Raw genomic sequence first — 25573 nt, 5'->3', positions numbered from 1 at the left:
AATGATGATGATGGCAACAGTAAAAACACATTTACATTTCTACAGGAACATTCAACCCAACAGCTTATGGAGTAATGCCAGAGCTGACATTAAATTTACTGAAGTGTTTCTGTGACATTAGATGAGAGAAGAATCACACCAGATAGTTGGTAAACTTTGGTCTCTGTAAGAATCGGCCCAGTGGGGCACTCAAAATACTGCTCTCTGTGAGACCTATGATCTTTGTATCCATGGGAACTATTAAAATCAGGTAATCAGCCAATCATCATACCTATTTTGCTGGGATTCTTATTGTGTTGAATCTTGTCAACTATATGAGGATTGGGGCATATTTAAAAAACAAATCATGAAATAAAGTAACAGAATGCATCAATTGCTGAATGTATTTGATTTCAAATGTTTTTGTGAATAAAAACCTTGTATTTTCATTGCAATCCATTATTGCTTTCATTGCCATTATTGCTACCATTATCACTTCTTCATAATAAAATGAAGTACAGAAATCAGACGGGCAAAGAACACATTCTGATCAGGAAAAAAGTTGACTGACTTTAAACACATTTTTATATCTACAGACTTATCTGCCATTTTAGATGCATTTGCTTCTATAAATAAAAATGACATTATCCTAACGATGAAGTTTTTCTCCATCAAGGAAGTTAATATGATTGTCAGAGAATTCAAATGTGCAGACAATAAAGGGAAGGGTGCTTATTTCTGTGAATTGTTAACTTCCGGGTGGTTCTGTTCCAGCATTTATGCTGAGGAGTTATTACTTAAAAGTGGTTTTATTATACGAAGAACCTTAGCCAGCAAGTAGGACAATATTGCATTTTACTTGTTAATTTCTAGGCATGGAATAGAAGTTTCTAGGTCTTTTCACCTCGCTAATGATTCAAAATGTTTGGTATCCAAGTGTCATCAAGTACAATGCAGACATGTTCAAGTATATGCAAGTATGGTATTTTCTACTTACGAGCATTTGATACGGCATGAGTGTTGACTGACAGGAAATACCCTTAAAAGCATAACAACCAATTGGGAGTTCAAGAGGTTTAGAGAAAAGAAAGCAACTTGTTACATGCTATCACTTTGTGTTACAAAGAAGAGTTTATCTAAAGTAAAAAAATAACTCAGCACTTGTTCTGACCTCATAGAAGCTAACATCCATTTTTCCTGCATTAAGATGCAAGTTAATACTCTTTAACTTAGCTTACCTATGCAAGTTTAATCGTAACAGAAACTTCAGGTGTATGCCAGTTAGCTAAATCAAGAGGAAAAATAAGTCATGGATTTTAGATAGCCAAAGGGTCTGTAATAGACAATATTGCAATGGTGATCTAAGCTAGGCCAATCTTTAAATACATGTTCTAGTGCAGGTGTAATTGAAGACCTTTCTCAGACACTCAACAATTAATATAGCTTTTTGTAACAGACGTTTGACGTGAGACTACCAAGCACCTCACTATCAATAGGTGTTTCTGGGAATAATATTATATTCTAAATAATATATGCAGTAGCTACTTTCTAATTAAAAAAAAAAAAAAGAAAAAGAGAAAAGAAAAAATATAGTCAGTTCAGTTTTAACTGCATGCATTATTGCAAACTCCCTTTTCAATGAAATTCTATTTAATGAATTCTTATACTGTTACAAGAATGTAATAAAATGTCTGAACCATAAAAATTTATGATCTCCCATAAAATGTAAGAATGAACAAACTGATTTGTCTCAACATTTATACAGAAATAATTGGACTGAGAATTTACATGCCAAGTTTTCACTTGGAAAGAAATTTTAGGGACTGTTATTATTACAAAACACTGAAAATGCGGTTCATAATGGAAATGCTAATGGACTTTTAACTTCAGTAGTGCTAGCTAGACACACAAATGCTCACAGACCCAGTAAAAATCTAAAGTTTTCTTTGATAAACTCTGCTTCAGTATATAAAAAATGAATGACAGCCTTTCCCAGTTTTGCAGTACAGTACAGACGTAAGTAAAGAAATCACTGTCTTGCAAATTTCATGACTTTCCAGGATAGCTTTGAAGCAGGAATTAGTCCTGCTTCAGAGTGATGAGTGAAGGTGTTTATAAAAATTGCTAACAAGGCATAAATTGCACTTTTTAGTTTGGTGACTTGTTGGTTTTTTGGTTGGTTAGATTTTTATTTTTTTATTTTTTTTGTTAAGAGATCATTCTTTGAAGAGGTCTCCATACCCAACATATATGAAGTTATTTTGTAAGTTGTAAAGTTATTTTCTCCTTTCAGGGCAAACTGAAGGAAGCCATTTGTTTCACATTATCTATCTGACACAAGTTTGAGAAATAGTAACCTAATCAAATCATACACGGTTTTCATTAGAGTTTGCTAAAAAGTACTATCTGACATTGCCAGAAATGAATAATATATCTGGCTATAGTAATGTCTATAGAGTAAGACAAAGCCAACTATGACAAGAAATTCATGGCTACTGTAAAATACCTTTAGTTTATTCTATTCTTACGACTTTTTCCACTGGATGCTTTCCACAGAGAATTGACTGGCTTACTTCTAGTTCATGTTTTTAACTTTTCTGGGAGTGGTTCCCAGTACAATCTTTGAGAGTGAGACAAGGTCATGGTCTTATTAGGAGCACTTTCCAGATTTAATGCCATGATTCAAGCCACCATCCGGTTTTAAAAGGGAAAAACCCTTTGTGGAAATATTAGCCTGACATGTCTCCAGTCTAGACGAATAATTATGCTAAGGACAGAGCAAGTCCATTATCCACATGTAATGGGTGGAGATTTTGATAAACCAGCAATAATGGGCATCAGACTAGTCACTAAGGACTTTTCTTGCTTATTTGCTTTCATATAAAAAGAAAATCTAGGCTCATTCAAGAATTCTGCTTCCACTGGGATTGACAAACAGTTCATTTATTTATGTCAAAGGCAATGGACTGCATTTAGTGTGGTGCCCATAAAACAGGAAATTGAATGTTGTTCAACAAAGGTTGACCTGCTCCTGTAGATTTTGTCTACACTTCTTTTGTTCCGAATGGGAAGCAGGGTTACTCTAATTGTACCATTCCAATTCTTCTCATCTCAGGTTTTTATACATTCAAATGAAGACATTCATTTTAAATCACCTTTGTTTTATCAAAATTGTACAATTAAAACAAGTGCTGAGAACAGGAACAAAGCTGGTAACCTTCAGTTGAAAAAAAGCCATGCAATTCACTTTTATAGTGGAACAGTTTCCAAATGCAAGCACCTTATCCCTTGCTTTAGCTATGCGTATAGAACAGGCTTAACTTTCAGTAAGAACACCATGCAAAAAATTTTGGGTAGAAGTCAGTGAAAACAACCACACCATGATTTTGAATCCTACAAAACTAGACCTATAGAACTGGGGAATGTATTCTCGAATGCCACCTACTGGCACCTTAACTATTAACTGACTGCTCACGCATTTTGTGTACCAAGTACTTCAATGAGAAGTCTGAGCGGACATGTAAATACATACTTATGTAAGCTATTCCTTTTTTAGTCATACTCACTTTTGAATTCTAGAGTAGGGCAATCCAAGGGTGTCTTGCAGACTGTCTTTAGTAGGGCATGCTAATGTAATATTTATACAGTCATGTTGGCATTCATCTTTAATGCACGCAGACCGCCATCCAGTATCCACAAGCATGACTGCAAATCCTTTTGCCAGCCACCGTGAGTCTATTTAGAGTTCTGAAAATGGTCTTTGCAATTCAAATATGCTCAGCACAGTACTTACTCATAGGGAAAACTCTTTATTCCATCTTGAAAGAGGAAAGAAAATAGATTTTCACATATACTTTATGGACAAAGGAAAACAAACTATGTATAACACTATTACAAAATATTTGGATTTTTTTATTGCATTTTCCATCTACATATCTCAAAGAATTGTGAAGAGTCTGAGAAGTATTGTTATCTCCATTTTCCACAGAAGGAAATCAGAAGAGGAAGCTGAAATGTGGCTTTATTTTATTTTATTTTTCTTACAAATGAAGCAGTCATTGAAAAGGGAAAGACAATATTTCAGAAATTCTCACTTTTACAGGCCATTTTTCAGATCGCTGTTTGAAACAGATAGCATATGTGAACTGCTTGCTTCTATACTAATTCAAGAGTCTGACATTTTTAAATAGCTGCATGCAAATGCAGAAGGAAATAAATATTTCTAACCTCATTGAAAAATACTGCTGATGCTATCTGACTTCTCAGAGCTATGTCAGAAAAAGAGCACTTGATTTCATTTATAGCATAAATTCCTGTCTTAAATTAACAGGGGCTTTGCTACAAAATGAAGCACACAGTTTCATACACAGCCACATGAAAGAGCCCCCACACAATCTCTATCAGTCTTCAGATAAGATGATCATCTATTGAATTAAGTTGATAAACTTAGTTTCAAGTTTTGTTTTCTTTCTTTCAATAAGGAAAATATATTATTTAATATTAAAATATCTAGAAAGATATAGAGGCTATAAAAATTACTACCTATACTGTCAGTATTCTTTGCTTCTATGCTGCAACTAAGTTCTAAAAGATAGCTCTTTTTAATAACCAATATTTGGTTTTATAATCTGTTTCCAGGGGAGAAGAGGATAAACAACAAAATTTGAGAACTCAAAGTGATGTTTTTCTTTCTCTTCTCCAAAGTAACTAACAGGAAGTAACAAGGAGATTACAATCTCATTTAATGGGTAGTGATGCTAAATGCAGATGGAAAGGAGATAAAGAAAAATGCAAAGATAATGCAGTAAATGCAGTAAAAATAAAGCAAAGGAGATGGAAATTGAGAACACCAAGAGACTTCTAAGATCTTGAAGGTCTGCTCTAAAGTTAACAGATACTGTAAGAAACAGCCATCACTGAAAAAAGAAAGAATAATATTAACCAGGAAAGATCTAGTCAAATGTCATTGTCTTCCTGTAGATTAAAAACCATGTGATGGAGCTGGTATAGGTGAGTGATAATTGGCACCTTGGAGGGAATATCCAATTCCCTTCTCTAGCCAAAGGAGGACATAGTTTACACATTATAGCTCTTCTGAACCAAGTTCAGTTGGATTCTACCAGAGCTTCTCAGTCACTTTCAGCAGAGTTTGAGGCTTGAGAAAGTCATGTTTGCCATAACACGGTCTTCTGTCTGCTGTCCAAAGCTAGCACATAGAGTTGAACTGCTGGAAAAAAAAGCTGCAGCACTCTATTGGAGAAACACAAATTGCAAACAAGACATAGTGAAAGGAGGGAAGCACAGCTGTCCAAACCTTCACAGCAAACCCTGGCTTGTTGAGTATCCATTCCCTTCTGCATATATACCCAGATAAATGAAAAAAGTAACTCACAGTAAACTAGGAGCAAATCTTCCCCCAGCTCAGCTGTACACTGTTAGTGAAGATAACATCATTGGGAAGGCAGAACTGCTGTTTGCACTGTGACAGAGCTAAGCTAGATGGTGCCATTCAATGAGGAAGCACAGAGTTAGGACTCTAGCAGTGAGTGCATTGTCACACTGACTGGAAGCACAACAAGAGCACTGCCAGATCACCCCACACCTTTCCTTTAAGGAATAATAATGCCTACTATAACCTGGCCTTGGCAGGCTTTGTCAGTTTGCACTTACAGTGAAATGCTGCCAATTTTAAATAGCCCTGTTGCTATATGACCAAATGTCTTTGTCACAAAACTGTGGAAACTCTTGAAGCCATGGTTGCAGCTTTCTTGTATTTTTTTTTTTTTTTCCCTCAATAAAGAACTTTGTTCAACTATCTCATGATAGGTAGAAGCCAGTGCTCAAGAATTTTTTTTTTTCTTTTTTTTCTTTTTTTCCCCAGTATTAGTAGTTCATTACTGTTTCTGCCACTCAGAAAGTAAACAAGAAATAGTTACTAGTCTATGATTCGGAAACTCCCTTGCCTGCCATAAGCAGTCTGTATGGCTGTAAGCAAAGCTCTGCTTCAGGCTCTGCTCCTCAGTTGGGAGGAACGCCTTGCTTCACAATAGTGTTGTGAAGTTAAACACAGTAAACCCTCAGGAACATTGTGGTCATAAGAAGAGTGAAGCAGCAAAGGCAGAAAGTCAGGGCATATTTATTCTGCTGGCAGAATACTACTCTCAGAGCAGTAAGTCAAACACACTCTTGGTGTAATGACAGGTAGAGCTGCAAGTGAGATGCGTTTGGCCTGTTGTTTTTAAATGCTATTGTTTCTGTTGCTAGCTTTTCAGACCCTGCAATCAAATAATTATTGTTTCCTTGGTTGCCAACTATTTTTCTTTTATTGGTAATACCAACCTTTGTTTATTCTTCTTCCTCCCATGGGAAATTTCAACACGCCTCCAGAAAGGATGTATGACTCTCATTTATAATGGGATCACTCCCTTTCTTCTCAGGGGAGGCTTTTTCTTTCCATTTTTTTCTCCCTCTGTATTTGTAGATGTGGACACCAAATCAAATCTCCCCTGTGTTCACATTCATGTGATCTGAATAAGATGAACAGATCAGCAGTTCTCACGAACTTGCCTAGGAGACAGCTCAAGAGAATTCATCTCAGACACAAGTCCATTTAAAGTGTTTAACATTCATTCTTGCAACATTAGCAACAGACCATACAATACAGTATTGAAGAATACATTCTTTTTTTTTTTTCCTTTCTTTAATGCAGTGACTATTTTCTGAGGTTTCATGTTCTTCATTTCTATACTGTTTTTGTTCTTCACTTCCTTCATGTTTTCTTACAATGCTGAATACTTTCACACCAGTACATGCATTTTACTGTCCTCTATCCTATTCCTTGGTGTGGTTTTAGTCTTTGAGCTACCCATCCTCCCACCACACACGACCCTCCTCTTTCAGATACACAGCTTATTTTGTCTTCTAATCATGAACCACTGTGCTACCCTGCATCCTAAAAATTCCTTTTCTTTCACTAGGTCATCATGTACTTCTGTCAATCTCATTTGTAGCCCCCAGCTTCACTGCTGGCAACTCCTACCGATGACAGATGTCTCACAATCAAATAAATCTTGGCTTCAAGCCTCAGGGAAGCTCCAGACTTCTTTTTCTATTTGCTTTTTGCAGCAACACCTTTATACAGATGCACCAAAGTCACCTCTTCCTGAAGTACATCTTCTTTTAGACAATTCCAAGTCCCTCTGCACCATCAAGACTGAATACCTGTAGAAACAGCTTCAGAAAAACTGCATACAATGCTATTCAGCAGGGTGAGTTAGTATGGATGGCATCTTGCCCTGGCAGTCTTGTTCTGAGCAGTCAGAGCATGTCAGTGCATTACTTCATTACCTAATATATACAGCAGGAGCTTTAGACTTAAGTTTGCAGAGGAACCTTCAACGTACCAACCCTAAGCTACATATATCCTCCCCTGCCACACAGTGCAATTCATTCATCTCTTCCCAAGCCTTCTTTTCCATTCATCCTCAGTATTACCTTCCTCCACTCATTTCTCCTACTTATCTTCGGCAAGGAAGCATATGTAATTGCCCAATGAGGGCTTAAATGAAGAGAGTCTAGGGTGTGCTAACTCATCAACTGACTAGCAGGAAAGTCTACAAATTCAGATTGGCTAGATATACCAATGCTATATACACTCACATTGGCCTGGTGCCTATCTATCAGATGCTGGCAATCAAATAACACAGCCTTCTAGCCTGCAAAAAAATGACTTGAGGAGCTATTCCAGTATATATCCAACACCAAAGCAATTCTGGCCTAGACTTTTTTGCAATATCTATATGCTTCTGAGCAAAGAAGCCAAAAGGAAAGCACTTGCTAACTCAGCTTTCTGTGATGTTAGAGGCTATGTCTGCATCAGCAAGTTGTACTTTGCAATTGAAAGTCTGTGAACTAAGATAGTTACTGCTGGGAATCAAATGCCCAAGCAACATACTTTTGGAAAGTGCTTTACTTTGGGCTAGCTCTAGATTATTCCTGCAAACTGAAACCTCGACAGATATTTCATAGAATCAAAGAATAATGAAGGCTGTAAGTGACCTCTAGATGTCACCTGGTTCAATCCCCTTGGTTCAAGAACAATCACCTAGAAAGAGTTGCCCAGGACCACATCCAGATGGCTTATGAATATCTCCAAGGATGGAGAGTCCACAAGCTCTCTGGACAACTTATACCAATATTCAATCACTCTGAGAGTAAAGAAGCATTTCTTCATGCTCAAAACTTCCTGTGCTTCAGTTTTTATTTTATCCAAAAAGAATTCAGTTCACCTGCTCCAAGATGAACATCAATCTGTATTGTAGAGTAAAGAGATCTGTTTCAACAGCAAAAATACAACTCTTTATCCTAGTTAAAATGCTAGTGTTGACCCATAGTTTGGTGGTTTTACTACATCCATGTTCTATCACTATCAGCAGTTTCTGACTTTAAAGTAGTATTCAATATATTATTCCTTTAAAAGCCTTAACATGCTATAGGCACTTTCCTCATCTCAAAAACACAACACAAATTAATAAGAGTTATGTCTAAAAAATATATACCACTACGCTGCGTTGCAACTCTTTAAGCTATAGAAAAATATGCTTCACTCATCCAAAACTTTTCAATAATGCAAATAAAAGGACTCCTTTCCACATTCACATTGCTTCCAACACTACTGAGATTATATCCCAAGAATTCACACAGCTGTAATTAGCATCTGTGATAGTAATCTGAAAATAACTTTATCAAAACTTGCGTGCCAACCAAAACAAAACACTATCAATGAACAGTAACCATATACACACTGATGTCAGCTACAACGTTTAGAGAGGTACACATAAGCATTAGGATACTCCATACACTTGGAAGCTTGCCCAGCTCTAACATTACCATCTTAGACGCAGATCCAAAAGAAACAGGCCCCAAATGCATTTTGAAATCGGTTCACAGTCTGATGGCAAGTTCACAAATTCTACAGAGTACATAGGTGAGAATAGTGTGACTCAACACTACATAAGCAGTGAGCTAGATGCTATGCATGAGGAGGATGCCCAATGCTCTGAGCTTTGTGAGCACTCAAGACAACCCTGTCCAGTATTGCTGAAGAGCCATGATTATGGCTCCATGGCAGATTGTCAGCTGAGACAACATCAAAGTCAGATCCCTCACCAAAAATACAATTTGGTTTGACCTGCACAGTCACTATCATTGTGATTTAAAAATTATCAAACAATCTGCAGACAAGTACTACTGATAGTATTTCAGAATAAAGGACACACACAAACAACAATGGAACCAGACAATATGACGTACCACTCTTGATGTCTTCCTAAAAGAGTGGAAAGAAGAGACGTACTACTGAAAACTCCAAGAAGGCAGACCTCAAGATGCCTCTTTTCTTTCTAGTGCTTTGTTTCTCTTCAGATCATTCAGAAAGACCTCTCCAAGTATGGTCTCTCAATCTTGCTATTTTAATTTTTGCACGAAGCAAAAAAATGAAAATCTTCTGTTAAATCTACACCGTAAAATATATTTGCGTCCTGCTCCAACGCTTTATTCGTTCAAAATTTAGCTTGCTTAGCCAGACAAATGAATTAATTATTCAACTTGCAAAATGAAGTATTACTTCTCTGAATATAGAGGAGGTAGAATCTGTCACTCAGAAGACTTCCTGCTAAACTGGCTTGCCCATATAATGCATCATGTTTTTCTTATATTTCATCTAAGAACATATTAGTAAAGTAGTAGTTAGTACTTTAGAATTTTCTGCCATTTTAAAATTCATCAGTTTGCACGATGGTAAGAAAATAAAAGAAAAAGGATTTATCTAACCTTTTTGGATAAAATTTTAAGAGCATGGCTGAGATCTGAACATTCAAATATGCTTCCAGGTCAAATCCTGTTAATTACTGTAGCCTTCACTTTATTTTTAAGTGCAGACAGGATGCTTTTTCCCTATTTTTGTGATATGCATGCTGCTTCTTGACTACATTCCCCCAAGAAGGTAATCAGTTCCAGGAATTTTCATATTCATACAGAAAAGTAGTGCTGCCAGACAGATTAGCGTCTTAATAAAATGAGGGGAAGAAACAGGAAAAAAAAAAATCTTGTTACAAACAAGATTTCCATTGCCAACCAAACAGTTTTTCAAAATTAAACAAGAAGTAGTTACTCATGAAATATGCATGCTAATAAGGAGTCACAAAGCCAAGCGGAAATGCTCTATGCAGAGGCGTGGCTGTCTGTTTTAAGGTGTATGAGTCAGCACCACAAGGGTGGCACCTTCATCTATTCAGAAGCCAAAACCTGGGAGCCCTCTCCTGAGGGAGTGCCTACAATAGCCTTTGAAGAACTGAGCAGGGCTCACCCACTTTAAAACACAGCTGCCGTGGAAGTAGTTATGTAATATCTGAATGGTTACAGAACCTGTCAAGTTTTACGGTTTTATGTTCCAGTTTCCAAGATTGTCTATTTCTCTTCACCTCACCCCCCCCCCCCCCCCCCCCCCCATCCCTCCTCCTCTCCCAATGCCTATTTAATAAAATTCAGCCTTGTGAATAGGGATCAAAATCCAGGGTGACTCACTTCCCCCTTCCAGAGTACCACCATCATTAAGTTGTAGCCATGCTACCTCCTGCCATTGAATCTGTGTATTTTGTGAAATTCACTTGTCTTCAGCTAAGCAGGGAGGACTTTACTCCTAACCCTCTTCTCACTTTCCTCCAGCCAAGACAGTGACCTGGTGATTAACATACTGCCATGGGGCAAGGGCGAGAGGGGGAAGGGGAATGATGTAGATATGAATAAGGACACACCTGAATCCAGTTTTCACACTTGCTCAACTAGTCTAACCACTATGCTAGCCTCCCAGTCATAAGCAACCCATTTTTGAGTAACAGTGTCTGTTGCTAATCTAACTTAAAAAAATATATATATCCACATATTCCTATTGGATCAGTCCCTCATGAAACTTGGACGACACCTTGACTCTTTTCTGGTTGGCATATGTTTCTACTTACACATGCCAAATGCTGCAAATGCTATGAAATCTTTCAGATAAGTCAGAATATGCCTACGAAGCTGAAATATCTCCACAGTTATGCAGCTGCTGAACAAGGCTGGTTGGATTTTTACTACTGCCAGTCTTCAGTGAACCATGCCTTAGGTTCAAATATAAATACTTATATGTGATATTAAATCTGCATATTCTATGTAACATTGATTTTAAGAAATATTCACTGTGAGAAAAACTGAATATGGATATATGCTCTGCTGATCAGTGCCTCGAGTTGTGATCAGAGCTTACATTCACCACCTCTAATAGTGTTCAAGAACTTTTATTTAGTAGGTAAACGTACTAGGCAATGTGAGCAAAGCAAGTAAGTGAATATTCTTCTTCCTTTCTTCCATGGAGAGATAGCTCAAATATTACAAGAGTGCTAAGTGGACTGTCATTGGACATTAACAGTAAAATTACCATGTCAATCATGATTTGGTAATTTCATTTATTTTCTAAAATTTGATCTACTTGGAAATTAAGATAGATACGATTTTGTGTTAATTTGATTGTCATAAATCTACATATTAGTCCTGATTATTCCAGCTGTGCCATTTTTCCACGTCCAAATTACAAAAAACTTTCAAGTATCCTGCACATCTCACTCATTTTCCAAATATACAGTCATCATTTAAAATATCTCTTTTCTGAATATTCAGCTAATAGCTATATTTATATTAATTATCTACACAGCCTTTTTGTATAGATACAATGTAAAGCCCTTTCTATTTATTTAATTTCCCATTGTAAAACACTTCCTCTTTCTTTCAGTTAAAGATTTTTCCCTTTTCAAAGGAGCCCTTTGCAACCACAGTTTTAATTTGGTTCCCTCAAGCCTTAGAAAAGATTACTTCCCTTTCTGCCAACTGTTCCATGCTCCTGCAATGCTCTCTTCATGTTTTGCGAGCCTCCCAGATGCTTCATCTCCCCACCTCTGTAGTTCAGCAGCTCCAAATTCCATAGTGTTACTAAAAAGAAACAAAGCTGCTGACAGAAAATGCTTCAGTAAAATAAGCCACTTTGGCATCAGGTGTGAAAAAAGCAATTAAGCAATACAACCTCTACATCTGCATAATTTTTCTAATCCACAGTGTGGCAGGAACCTCAGTGCTGACTCACACTTAAAAAACAAACCCTGCAAATACAGTTTCTGACCTTGTAACAAACTCAAGCTGAAATAGCTACTTTGAAAGATATGACATTTCAACAGTTGTTCACCCCCCAAAAACAAAACCTTAGCTCCTCTGTGCTTATTCTGTCTTCTTTCTGAAGCAAGGCTATGCCAGGTCATAGTAAATTATACACCAAATGCTTTATCCTACTATATCCTGCTCTGCCGCTTTCTATCTCTACTTACCCTCCAGAATCCTTCCACTTCTGACCTATTACAAAGATCTTATATCCAGCTGTACTACACTCTCAACACAAGCCAAACTAATCCACCTTCAATCTCCCAAGATTCCCTTTGACCCAGCTACTACAGAAGTGGTGGCAGGAGAGCAGATATGATCTGCAGATTATCATAATACAGATTGTCTCCACAGGGCTACTGCCAAATGCCTACAGGTTGAGAGATTTCATGTGATGATAGTAGCCACATTACTGAAGGGTGAGGTGCTTTAATTATGCCAACATTTGGATACCAAATAAGGTGCTTTCCAACTCTAAGGCAACTGTTTTAAGAAGCAAATTGCGTGCTTTAATCTACTGAATATATTAAAATGCAGAAAAATGATAAAACACAAGGGTTCATAGGAATCAAGCATGGCTTGAAAACCATTAATAATACTGCTGTTTACAAGTGAAAAAAAAAAAAAAAGCCCTCAAGAATTCTAGCAATTTAATTCAGAATAAAACTTCCAGATTTTACTAAAAAAAATTGAAAGTTTTGAAAGGGAATTGACTAAGGAAATGGTCATCTTACTCCTAAGTTAACTTAATACAACAAATGAAAATACTTGATGAAAAAAAGCTCTTAAGTTTAGAATTCATAAAAAAATGTTCCAATGTACTGTAATTTCATATCCACTGTAGCTACACCTGGGAAAAAAACACCAAGTAGTAATATTTTATTATTATTAAGCTATGGAAAATTACAGGATAAAAAACTACCAAACTTCAAAGTAAAACAGAAATCACAGACAGAAATAGTCTTCCAACTTGACAGCACTGCATAGTTCTTGGACTTTTTTTTTTTTTTTTTTTTTTTTTTTTTTTCCCAGAAGTGCTAGTTTTTATAAATATGAAAGTAAACGGACCAGCTACATTATTCTAGTATAAGTATTTAAATACTTGTGTTCTTACTAACTCAGGAGTTTAAATGAAAACTAAGATGGAAAAATATAACAGTGATTTGGGGAAATTATTTTATTATACCATATTATATATTTCTGAACTCCAAGCAAACATATCATGAACTGTTCAGATAAGATATTGCATTTATTTCATACTTATGAAAAAGAAAAAAAAATAATCAATGCTATTAAATCACAGAATCACAGAATTGTAGGGGTTGGAAGGGACCTCCAGAGATCATCGAGTCCAACCCCCTAGGAATAGAATAGGAATAGAATTCTGGAGTTCAAATCTGTATTTCTTCAAATAACTAAGAAGCCAAGCAAAGAAGCTACTAATAGAGCCATACCAAGGAAAAAAAAATAACCTAAGCTCTTGGCAATTACCTTTACAATAATTTGTATTTAACTCATTACTAATGGTAAAACAATTAGTGGCTTTTCAATTTTTTTAGTATTCCAAGTATGGTCTAGTACATCCAGTGCTCAGTGTAGTATTAGTAAAATTATAACAGAACTTCCAACCAAAATCTATTGCTTCACATCAATTTAAAAGTTCCAATACTTGAACACAGCTAAGTTATTATAGCAATTATGCTAGTTGAAAACTCACAAGCCTGGTCCTGATTTAAAACATCCAATTGTCAAATTCCTTAGTAACCTGCTGCATGAACTATGCCAGGGCTAGAGATGTGCAAATGCTCCCAAGGTCTATGGCTCTACAAATCCCTGCCTTGCCATTCAGCTTTCACAGTATCCATGTGTTACTCTGTTGCTACTTGCCCACTGGCATGACAGAAAGATGTTTCAATTTTATTTATTTTCTGTACTAACTGCAGAAAGCCTGAATTCCAAAATTAGAATTGCATAACCATAGAATATCCTGAGTTGGATCCGTAAGGATCGTTGATTCCAACTCCTGGCTCCATGTAGAAATACTCAAAACAAACAAACAAATAAACAAACAAACAAAAAAAACCCACAGTCCATGTGACTGAAAGCACTGTTCAAGCATCCCTAGCGCTCTAGCAGCTTGGGGCTGTGCCCACTGCCCTGGGCAGCTTGTTCCATGCCCATCACCCTCTGGTGTAGAACCTTTTGCTAACACCCAACCCAATTCTCTCCCTGACAGCTCCATGCCATTCCCTTAGGTTCTATCACTGCCACCAGAGAGCAGAGATTAGCACTGCCCCTCTGCCCCCCATTTGTGAAGAACTGTAGGCTGCCATGAGGCCTCCCCTCAGCTCCTCCACCCTGGGCTGAATAAACCAAGGAACACCAACCACTCCTCACACCTCTAGACCCCTCACCATCTTGGTAGCCACCAAGTGGAACCCAGAACTGCATGCAGTACTCAAGGTGAAGCTGCACTACCACAGTAGAGTGGAAGAATCCTTCCTCTCAATTGGCTAGCAATGACACACTTGAGGCAGCCCAGGATACTGTTGGTTTTCCTGGCTGCGTGGGCAAGCTGCTAACTCATGTTCAACTTGCTGTTGACTAAGATCCCCAAATCTCTTCCTTCAAGGAAAAGACAAAAATAAGCCAGTCAGACAAGAGAAGTAGAAGAAAAGACTCTTTTGACTCTACTCAATGAATAATGTTCTGCAAAGTACACTTTTGAAATTACTAAATGAAAACAGGTCTACTAGGAAAAAGCCTTAATTCTGAAAGATGCAGAGCAGCTGGCTTCCTCCAGAAGTTAAGAGGTTGATCTACCTGCAGCTTACCAGAAACCAAGGACAGCATCAGTTGCAACTTTTATTATGGTGGAAAAACTAACAATTACCTGGCAGACCAAGGATAAGGAACCTTACACACCCATGCTACCTGAGTCACCAGTTTATATTTTCCATCTGACTTGAACCTACTTTTACCAACATACCCACAGTTAATGAAAGACAACAATGTCTACAGGTGAAGTATTGAGAACTTCAGGTGAAGTATTGAGAACTTCAAAACAGACATTCACTGGTAACATAGTAGAGCTTAGCTACAATGAAATAGATTCCAGTAACTATGCAATTCAAGCAAGGACTCAGAAAGACTAGTTTTCACAGTTTTATTGAGGGGGAAGAGAGATTTAAATGGCTTTAACAACTTCCACAACATGTAGTGAGACATGACATCCGACTCCTACTTTGGAATGATACAAGTAATAAATAATTATAAATCAAGGATCGACGAAACCCTGGGTTAACGAGGAAACAGCCACTCCTCAGCCACAGAGCAGCTCACCATGGATGCAGGGGCTGTCAAGGCATGTCCCAGCTCCCAGGAAGGCCACAGAAAGGAAACCCGCCTGCGCGCAGCATTACAGGCATGCGGGAGGCACCGGGGCAACACCTGCAGAACGCTCCGTACACGCAGGCACGGCTCAGCACACCCCGCGTTTTGCAGCCGGTACCCACGGCAGCCGCCCCCCATCCCCTACAGCGGTGCAGCTCGACGACTCCTCTCAGGGCTGCCAGCCTCATAAAAGGAATGTGTAAAGCAGCTAGCAACGCTACCAGAAACGAGAACCAGCCCTACCCTCCGCGGTGACTTCACAACCAGCCCCGCGGCTGTGCGCTTGCGCAAGAAAAAACACCGCTTGACAGCGTTTCCTCCTCCTAGCAACGCCTGCCATTGGCTACCGAGCATTCCCGAGCGGCTTCGTACACCTCCGGAAAAAAAGCCGAAGAAGGGGGCGAAGGGGAGGGAGAGCAAACGGCTGGAGCGCGGCGCGGTGCATTGTGGGGCGGAAGCAGAGAGTCACCGCTCCGTTAGGGCCGCCATCTTGTCTGCGTCCGGACCTGCTGCTGTTCTCGGGGCCTGCTCGTTCTCCTCGTCGCGTGAAGCGGTAGCGAGAGTGAGGACGCGGTGCAAGGCCGGGCGGTGCTGATGCGTGCGGGGTCTCCTCGCTCCTCCCTCGGGTGCCGCTAGTAGAAGGGGCGGGAGTAGCCGGGCGGTCTCCGGCGCGGCCTTTCCTCTCGGCCGGGATGGGTCGGTCCCGCAGCCGGAGCTCGTCCCGCTCCAAGCACACCAAGAGCTCAAAGCACAACAAGAAGAATCGGAGCCGCTCGCGGTCCCGTTCTCGGGAGAAAGAGCGGGCGCGGAAGCGCTCCAAGTCACGGGAGAGCAAACGCAACCGGCGCCGCGAGTCCCGGTCCCGCTCCCGCTCCAACACGGCCCCCTCCTCCCGCCGCGATCGGGAGCGCGAACGCGAGCGCGCCTCGTCCCCGCCGGACCGCATCGATATCTTCGGGCGCACGGTGAGCAAGCGCAGCAGCTTGGACGAGAAGCAGAAGCGGGAGGAGGAGGAGAAAAAAGCAGAGTTCGAGCGGCAACGGAAAATGTGAGTGCCGGGCCTGGGCTGGGGGCTACGGGGTGTGAGGTGGGGGGGGGGAGTGAGGGAAGGAAGGGGATGGTTCGTGCTGCAGTGCCTTCCTCCCCTAAGCTGGAGCCGTCTGTTCTTGGTAAGAAGGCTCTGAGGCCTTGCTGAGGCCTGCTGCTGCCTGTTTCCCGCCATCCTTCCTGAAAGGTTTGTTCTCTTGGGTGCGTTGAGGCCTCCCGCTCCGAGCAGGGCCTGCTGCACGCAGCCTCCCGGTCACCCAGCAACGCATGTTGTCTGTCGTGCTGCTGCGCTGCTCTTAAACTTCGTCCTACGGTGAGGCCTCAGCGCCCGGAGGCTTTGTGCTGCGCTGCCACGCTCTGCGCCCCTCCCCTTGGCGTGGCGCTTGTTGTGCGTCGAGAGGAGGCATTCGGGGTGGCCTATCTCTGGGTCTGAAGAAATGCTGAGCAGTCACTATGGTAACTTTGGATCTTGTGGTACTGTGTATCAACAAGGGAGAAAGCGAAATCTGGAGAGTTGCTTCAAATGAAGGTCTTCCTTTTAAAGTTTTTGTTGTGGGAAATGCAAGTGTGGGTAGAGTCTGCAGATAGAAAGAGGATTCCTTTTAGTAACGTTGTATTATCTTAAGATGTCTAGCAACCTTCTTGAGTTAGGAAAGAGGCCTTTCTTCAGCAAGAGGATGTAGCAGTTATGCTAAAGTAATTCAGCTTTGGATGCTACCCTCACCAGTTAAAGGGCTCAACTGAGGTAGCATTTGTTTGTACGTGTGAGGCCAGCAAGTTCTGATAATAGGTGAAGCTTTAAGTTTTTTTCAACTGTGTTGTTCTGATGAAACTTATTTTGTAATTCAGAAGGTCAGAGTTGTCACCTTCAATTTTATTTTTCATCTTCGTTTACTTCAGAATTTGGCGATGGTGTCATGCAGACGTGTAGAAATGTTAAGGGCTCTTTGAGTTGTTGACCCTACCTTTGCAGTTCAGAATTTTCTTTGGTACCTAAGTGAATAACAGGTATTTTCTGCACCTCTGGAATGAAGAATTGGCATGCACGTAATTATTTGGGAATACAGTGAATAATATATCTTGGTATTCCTTTAGATGCACCTTATTTCATAGACACATCTTATTTCATATGTGTTCTTTTAAATAAATTGTTTTTAAAATATTATTTAAATGGTTTCAAAGACTACTAAATAAATAACAAAATAAATGCTGTCTAACTTAAAATATTAAACAATATTAGTCTTGGTTATTAAGTTTACTGTCAATCTGTGTCCAGAATTCAGAAGGTGAAAGAGAGAATCAGTTCAAGTAGTTGAAAATGAAACATTGATAATATTTTTTAAACCATATTTAAAATATTTGACTTTTCTGTGGATCACACTCACTGAAAGCAGCCTGATCTGTAGCTCATTAAGTAAAATTTGATGTAGCAACATGCATTTGAAGTCTTTTTCTTTTTTTTTTTTTTTTTGTGCTAAGTTATCTGTGCGAGTTAGGAAACTTTGTAATTTGAAGATACTCCTGAACTCCATGTAGGAAGAATGTGATGTTTGGTTGGTACAGACAACAGAATAATAAACTTGTGAGCAAGAAGTGTTGGAAAATATTAGACTGTTGATGCTTCCAGAACACACTTCATGTTTCAAAAAGATCAAGCAGTAAATCTCAACGTGGCATAAACCTATGTTATTTGTGTAAGACATCCCTGATTTGTATTTTACATAGTCATGTTTGGGAAGAAAAAATACCTGCTGACCGAATTAACTAGTGGAAAGAGCATATGTGGAAAATGACTTTTTGTGTCTATTCCAATCTTAATACGTACCATGACTTCTGCTTTTAATATCATTCCAGTTTTCTATTTAATAAAAGAAATGGCAGCCATGTATAATGGGTGGGTTGTCCCTCTACCTCTCCCCCCACCCTTAGAAGTCTGTCTATTGCTAAGCTTATTTTGCATATTTGCTAGAACTGGTCTTCAGGAAATAAATGGAAGAAACTAAAATTATTTTCACTTGAATGACTTTTCTGTTTATGTGGAGTTATTGCTCAGAGTGACATTTGTATGTAAAATACTATAAGCACTTGTGATTAAAAAAAAGAATAGTTGATGTCAACTAGATTGAGGTTTACATCCGTGTTTTTAATTTGCCTTCCCTGAGATATCCAATCAATGATTGGATATAATTATCAGTAGGCACAAGGCAGTCTCCTACTAAACAAATGGTGAGAATAAATTTTGACTTTATTCTGCTTTACTTCTTTCTGCTTCCAGAGTTTGAAGAAATCTGGTCACGTATACAGAACAATTATTATAAATGTATAACACTATTATTGCCTGTGCTCATGGAAATATGCCTATGTGAGAAGATGTATTTGCTTAGCTTAATGGAATACAAATGGGATCCGTGGAGGCGATAAGGATAAAATGTGTGTGTGGTGTTTGTGTACATCATCAGTTTCTGAGGACATTTGTAAACTTGTTTCAGTCATGATTCGGGGGGTTTTCCTATAGCTGTATACTGTCTTTATTCAGTTAGGTAACTTTCATTGTAGATTTCCCTAACGTTAAAAGTAAAGCTAAAATAGTTGAATAAAGCACTTGTGAGCTTTCTGAAAAATGAATTTCTGTAGAATAGAGACTCTTGTGTGTCGCTATAAGATTCACTATGGAAAAAATAGTCCAAAGAGGGAATGAAAGTTTGAAAAAATAAAGCATTATTTAGTATATAAAGAGTATTAAAAAAAAAAAAAAAGAAACTTTTGAGCCTTTCTCCAACTTTTATCCAAGAAAAAGGGACCATAAGTTGGAGTAGAAGTATTAACAAAATGGTGTTGGTGCATTTTTCTGTGTATTTATGCAGAGTTGTTTTTTTTTTTTTAATTTATTTATTATTTTTTTTAAATAAATCGCCTCATGAAATTTTGTACTGCTTTTGAAAAAGCTAATGCTGACCTGATTTGTCACTGGAAAAAAGGAAGAAAAATCTTGTATTCTGGGTCTGAATGTCTAAGTTGAAGTTTCCTGAACTTTTTAATATACTTCATTCAGAATACTTTCGTTAAGAGGATACATGAGTCAGGGGAATCTGGTTGCTTTTGAACTTGATATTTTAGATGAGTATCTAGATTGCAGTTTTGTGTGTGTCAGGTTTTGGGTGATCTTGTGTGAAGTTCGGAGTTGGGTCTTATGGTCCTTATGAGTCCCTTCCAACTCTAGATATTCCGTGAATAAATAAGGTAGGAAAATGTTAGCATTACAAAAATTAGAGGGTATTACAATGTTAAAACAATTTGATGTTATTCTGAACGATGGCTTTCTGGTGCTGTCAGACCAGAAGATAAGTTTGTGTGTTTTTTTTACATGGAGTACTTAAAATGGAAGTTCAGTTTCAAGGTAAAAAAACAAAAACAAAAAAAAAAAAAAAAAAAAAAAAAAAAAAAAAAAAAACCAGCCTTTTCTTTTAAAGACTGTAAGAATCCTAAAGAAATAACACTGTATAAAGTATGGCTATACAATATTCACTTTGTATTAGAACAAAAAAAATAGTGTAGTTAACTTTTGGGTATCTAATTATCATACGTAATTGGTTACTACCTAGAAGGTTTTCTATCATCATTTGGTAATAAACCTGGGAATTGACTTAATCATTTTGATGTTTTTGTTTTTGTTTTTGTTTTTTTTTAACTTTTTTTTATGAAAACTTAAATACTGTTCAGGCTAAGTAATAATGCTGCCTCCAAACAGAAGTAAAAGGTGACATTTGAAAATACTTCCAAAAATCAGAACATGGAAATCTGTAACAGCTATAAGAATTTATTTCATAGGATTACCTGAGTTGAAAAGGACCACAATGATCAATCTAGTTTCAACCCCCTGCTATGTGTAGGGTTACCAACCTCCAGACCAGGCTGCCCAGAGCCACATCCAGCCTGGCCTTGAATGCCTCCAGGGATGGAGCATCCACAGCCTCCTTGGACAACCTGTTCCAGTGTGTCACCCACCACTCTCTGGGTGAACAACTTCCTCCTAATATCTAACCTAAACCTCTCATGTCTTAGTTTAAGACTATTCCCCCTTGTCCTATCTCTATCCACCCTTGTAAACTGTTGTTCCACTCCTGTTTATATGTTTCTTTCAAGTACTGTAAGGCCAGAATGAAGTCTCCCTGGAGTCTTCTCTTCTCCAAGCTAAACAAGCCCAGTTCCCTCAATGTTTCCCCATAGGAGAGGTGCTCCAGCCCTCTGATCATCTTAGTGGTCCTTCTCTGGCCCTGTTCAACAAGCTCCGTGTCTTTCTTGTGCTGCGGGCTCAGGCTTGGATGCAGTACCTCAGATGGGGCCGTATTTGGCATACTGTATTTTTGATAGTTATGGTGGGAAGCAAAGGAGAGCTGAAGAATTTGAAATTTGATGTTAAATGTTGATGTTATTGGTGTTGAATTTGATGTTAAATTGGTGTTAAACACCATAATTCTTACTAAAATATTAGATTTATAACTTGTATTGCTTCTGTTTAGTTTGTTGCCAAACTAGTCTGTTTTGTTTGATAGTGGTTTGGAGACAAGTCTTCCCAGGGTCAGATTACTTTGTATAAAACTAAGGGTGAAGGATGACCAAGCTTTGATGAGAGGTGTCTTTTTTTTTTTTTCTTTTTTTGGTGTGAAATGATGTTTTTTTGCATTAAGAAGTACTTGATTAAGCTGAGAGAAGCTTAATGTCTTGAGATACAAAGAGATGCTAACTACGATGTGGTCTTGCCAGTCCTTATGGTTGCCTGAATGTTCATTTCAATGCACCTTTCAGTGTAGGTTGAAATTATTGAAATATCTGGCCTATACACGTAGCTGTGTGTATAGCATAAAACTATTAAAAGTTGATTCAGTAGTGTGGTTGATGCTTTGTATGTATGAATTGGTGCAACCATTTTTACTGACTTTAAAGTTTATCTTCACATTTGCATTTTCTAGTCGTCAACAAGAAATCGAAGAGAAACTCATAGAGGAAGAAACTGCTCGAAGAGTGGAAGAACTTGTGGCTAAAAGAGTGGAAGAAGAGTTGGAGAAACGGAAGGATGAGATTGAGCGGGAGGTTCTCCGCAGGGTGGAGGAGGCTAAGCGCATCATGGAAAAACAGTTGCTCGAAGAACTCGAGCGACAGCGACAAGCTGAACTTGCAGCACAAAAAGCCAGAGAGGTAACGCTCGGTCGTTTGGAAAGTAGAGACAGTCCATGGCAAAACTTTCAGTGTCGGTTTGTGCCTCCTGTTCGGTTCAGAAAGAGATGGAATACAACAAATCTAATTCCCTTCTCGTATAAACTTGCATTGCTGCGAAACTTAATTTTTAGCCTATTCAGAGGAGCTCACTGATACTTAAACAGTTATTCTCCTAAAACCTGAACAAGGATACTTGATTTTTAATGGAACTGACCTACATATTTCAGTATTGTTTGAAACTTTTGCCATGGCTGCAGGATTTATCAACGGTCCTTTCTTTTCTGGGGAAGGGTATTAAAAAAATCTGTAATTGTGTATCCTTCATTTGTTTCATTTTGTTTACCTAGACTGTAAGAGGCTTTTGCCTTCAGTCAGGCAAAGAGCAGGGTCCAGCACTGAGCTGCAGTACCTGTCTTTAACAAATAGGTTTCTTACTCTTCTTTTGAGACATTTTCTTTGAGCGTACATTGGACTAATGCTGGGACTTCGAGCATAAGCCCATCCACGTCTTCATGAAGGATCTATGTCCAAATCATTATATCCACTTTTAATAACTACTAACAATTCCTTTTTTCCCTAGAAGTTAATGAAAGAGCAGATTGCCCTTGTCTGAAGTCAAGTCAAGCTGAACATGTGACTTGGGTTTTTTTTTTTGGTTGGTTTTTTGTTGGTTTTTTGTTTTTTGTTTTTTGTTTTTTTTTTTTTGAATCAGCAGCTGGAGCAGAAGCTGAAAATGTCTTTCTGTGAGACAGTAATTTGCTACTAAGGGCTTTGCCTGCCTGCACCAATCATTCCAGGATCCAGAAATGTTAGGACAAATTTTAAATTTTGAAGAAAATTTGCGCTAAGCAGTCATGAGTATCAAATCTTTTTTTTCCCTTTGCACCTTCTTTACTGTTTAATACTTTGATTGGCTTAAAAAAAGGAAATACAGTGGTGTTGAAGCTTTACCTTCATACTAAATATGACTTGTCTGTCACAAGCATCTTTAAAATTTAAAACAAAAAAAGTCTGAGTTATAACAAGTGCTAGGAATATTAAATTATACTTGTTCTGTGAATCCAGACCTTACCTATAAAGGAATTGAAGTTGAATTTAGATGTGTATGCTCAGCAAATGCTTTGTACAGGTTTTTATTTAATCGTATTTATGACTTTTTTAAAAAGTATTTTTGTTACATTCAACGTGATGCAGAGAAGCCCCATCAGTTCTTTGCAGTGCAGAATAAACGTCTATGCCTGGAGTGGAGTGTGCTAGCTAGTAGCTGGTTACTAGTCATAGTAAGAAGTTTTCTCTTCGTATGCTTGCTTTGTTCATATTAACTTTTTTTTCTTACACAGACACAAACCTCTGGCTTACTTTAAGTCTTCCAAATATTAAAATAATTTGAATATATATTATGTGAACTGAAACACCTCAAAATCTTTCACGCAGTCTTCATATTTATGGGTTGCATAACAGAGTTCCATAAAATTCACCAAGAAAACAACAGTTACAAGGCTTTATTTCCTGATCTTGCCTTCCCTGGATTCCAGAATTCCAAGTTCAGACTGCTAATGACAGTTTCAACTGTCTTAAAATTGTCAAAATACTGAATGTAAAGTCCATTCTCCCTATGAAGGAAGCCCATAGCTCCACGAAGTATTGGATTACCATTTGTATTTTCCACTAACAGTAAATGTATTTTTCTTATTAATTGTTTGCCTTAGGAATGATTTACATATTTTTGTTCCTTCCTATCATAAACATCTGCATTCCTCAGCTCAGCCTTCCTTGTATGTTGTTTCTTTATAAATGGTTGAGCTGCTGATGCAGGTATTGCCAAGCTAACAGTACAAATCATTTTAAAGAGGAAGCTGGCGCGTATGGCAGCCGAGGAGCACACTCTGCAGGACACTGGACAAGACAGTAAATATTCAACTTTTAATGCTGATTAAAGGAGTATAGGTAAAGAATACGTAGGTATACTTAATTGGTGAGACAAACTATTCACTTTATTTATATTTTATATATTACTTTTAATTTGGTAAATACTTTCCAGTTTTTGTAGTTGTCCTTGTTGATTTGTGTGATATTAAAGTTGTAGTAATAAATTGTCAGGATTCTGTGATTAGGGAGGGTTTAGTTGGTTGCTGTTTGGACTGGGCGGGATGATATAAATTTAGTATTAGAGATGAGACCGATTTTTAGTGGCTGCACAATTTACCGTTGTGAGACAAAATAGGTGGCTGTAAAGCTACCACTTTAAGTCAGTTCACAAAAGAATTCTGAGAAAGATTAGTGAAAGTGCAGAGATGAATGTTTTACTTTACTAACATCTTACCCTGTCCTCCCCTTTAGGAAGAAGAGCGTGCAAAGCGTGAGGAACTAGAGCGAATACTAGAAGAGAATAATCGAAAAATTGCGGAAGCACAAGCTAAACTGGTATGTAAAGATGTAGTTAACAGTTTTGTAGGGGAATACAGGTCCCTCTGCCTGATTTGCAACAGTATTAAAATAAGCAAATCAATGCTTTTTAGAATTTTAACTTGCCTGTTGCTGGTTATGTCAGCAGTACCGTTGCTCTCCTTCCCTCAAGCATAACTAACCAGATTTTTAGCAGTAGCAGGAGTCTGAAAAAATTGCTCTAGTGCTTTGTTAATTTAGAGCAGAATTGCTGCCTTTAGAATTAAATATGTTTTTGTATCTCACAGGAAAGGATGAAGTAAGTTAGCAAAGACATCCCACTTGCAAAAGAAATGACTTAGTTTTTCTCACTGAGCGGGACAGGTGTAAACTGGATTTGAGACTTTTATAATATTGATGCACAGTTGTTGAGCGGGACTTTGAGTAGAAGTTTAAGACTTGAAAGTTATAAAAGTCAATTATGTTGATATGCAAACTGATTTTAAACGAGTTCTTGCCTCGTGATAATGTTCAGAGCAGCTTAGCTGTTTCTGATCACCTCATGATAAAATTTGTTAAATGGTGCAATGAACAAAATAAGCACCTCTTAGGAGACTATAGGAAGAGTTGTAAGAATTGTAAGTCAGTGTAAGGACAGACTTGTTAAAAGTCTGTTAAAAATCAAGTAGAAATTGCTTTGAATTAGGAGGGCCTTGGAGGTGGGAGATCTTTTTTGAAGGTCTCAACATTTCATTATCATTTCATTATATACTTTATCTGATGTGACATGTCAAGCAAATTTCTCTATACACTGACTTCCTTAATTAACATGTAATACGTTGTTTGCAAAACAGTGCTGAAAAATATTTTGAGTAAGCATTCAAGATTCTGATATGTTAGCTGTAAATATGTTCTTTAAAAAAAAGGTTTTGGCTCTTCTGCATTTATTTAATGTCACCATTTTTTAAATAGTTCGTTGAAACTGACTGGCATCTAGCTCAGGTAGATGCTTGCACCAATATGTGGAATTGGTTGCAGGCTTTTAAATTGCTTTTATGACTGCTAAATTTGTTGGCCTAAATTCTGCCATTTTCATACATAGGCTGAAGAACAATTGAAAATTGTTGAAGAACAAAGAAAGATTCATGAGGAGAGGATGAAACTAGAACAAGAGAGGCAACGTCAGCAAAAGGAAGAGCAAAAAATTATCTTGGGCAAAGGAAAGTCTAGGCCAAAACTGTCCTTCTCACTAAAGAGCCAAGATTAAAATGCTACTCTGAACTCTTACAAGAAGAAAAAAAACATT

General features: G+C 38.2%; 1 protein-coding gene across 1 annotated transcript; it reads left to right on the top strand.

Annotated features, from left to right (window-relative positions):
- Positions 1–16310: 16310 nt before the first annotated feature.
- On the top strand, positions 16311–25573 carry ARGLU1 (arginine and glutamate rich 1; the record flags this gene model as incomplete). Its single annotated transcript, XM_079534288.1, has 4 exons — positions 16311–16666; positions 21636–21861; positions 24223–24306; positions 25370–25573. 4 exons carry the CDS (start codon positions 16311–16313, stop codon positions 25532–25534), a joined length of 831 nt encoding a protein of 276 aa, XP_079390414.1. The 3' UTR covers positions 25535–25573.

The sequence above is a fragment of the Tetrao urogallus genome (genome assembly GCF_951394365.1).
Source record: "Tetrao urogallus genome assembly, chromosome: 1".
Classification (NCBI taxonomy): Eukaryota; Metazoa; Chordata; class Aves; order Galliformes; family Phasianidae; genus Tetrao; species Tetrao urogallus.
This window is presented reverse-complemented; position numbering and strand designations above follow the sequence as displayed.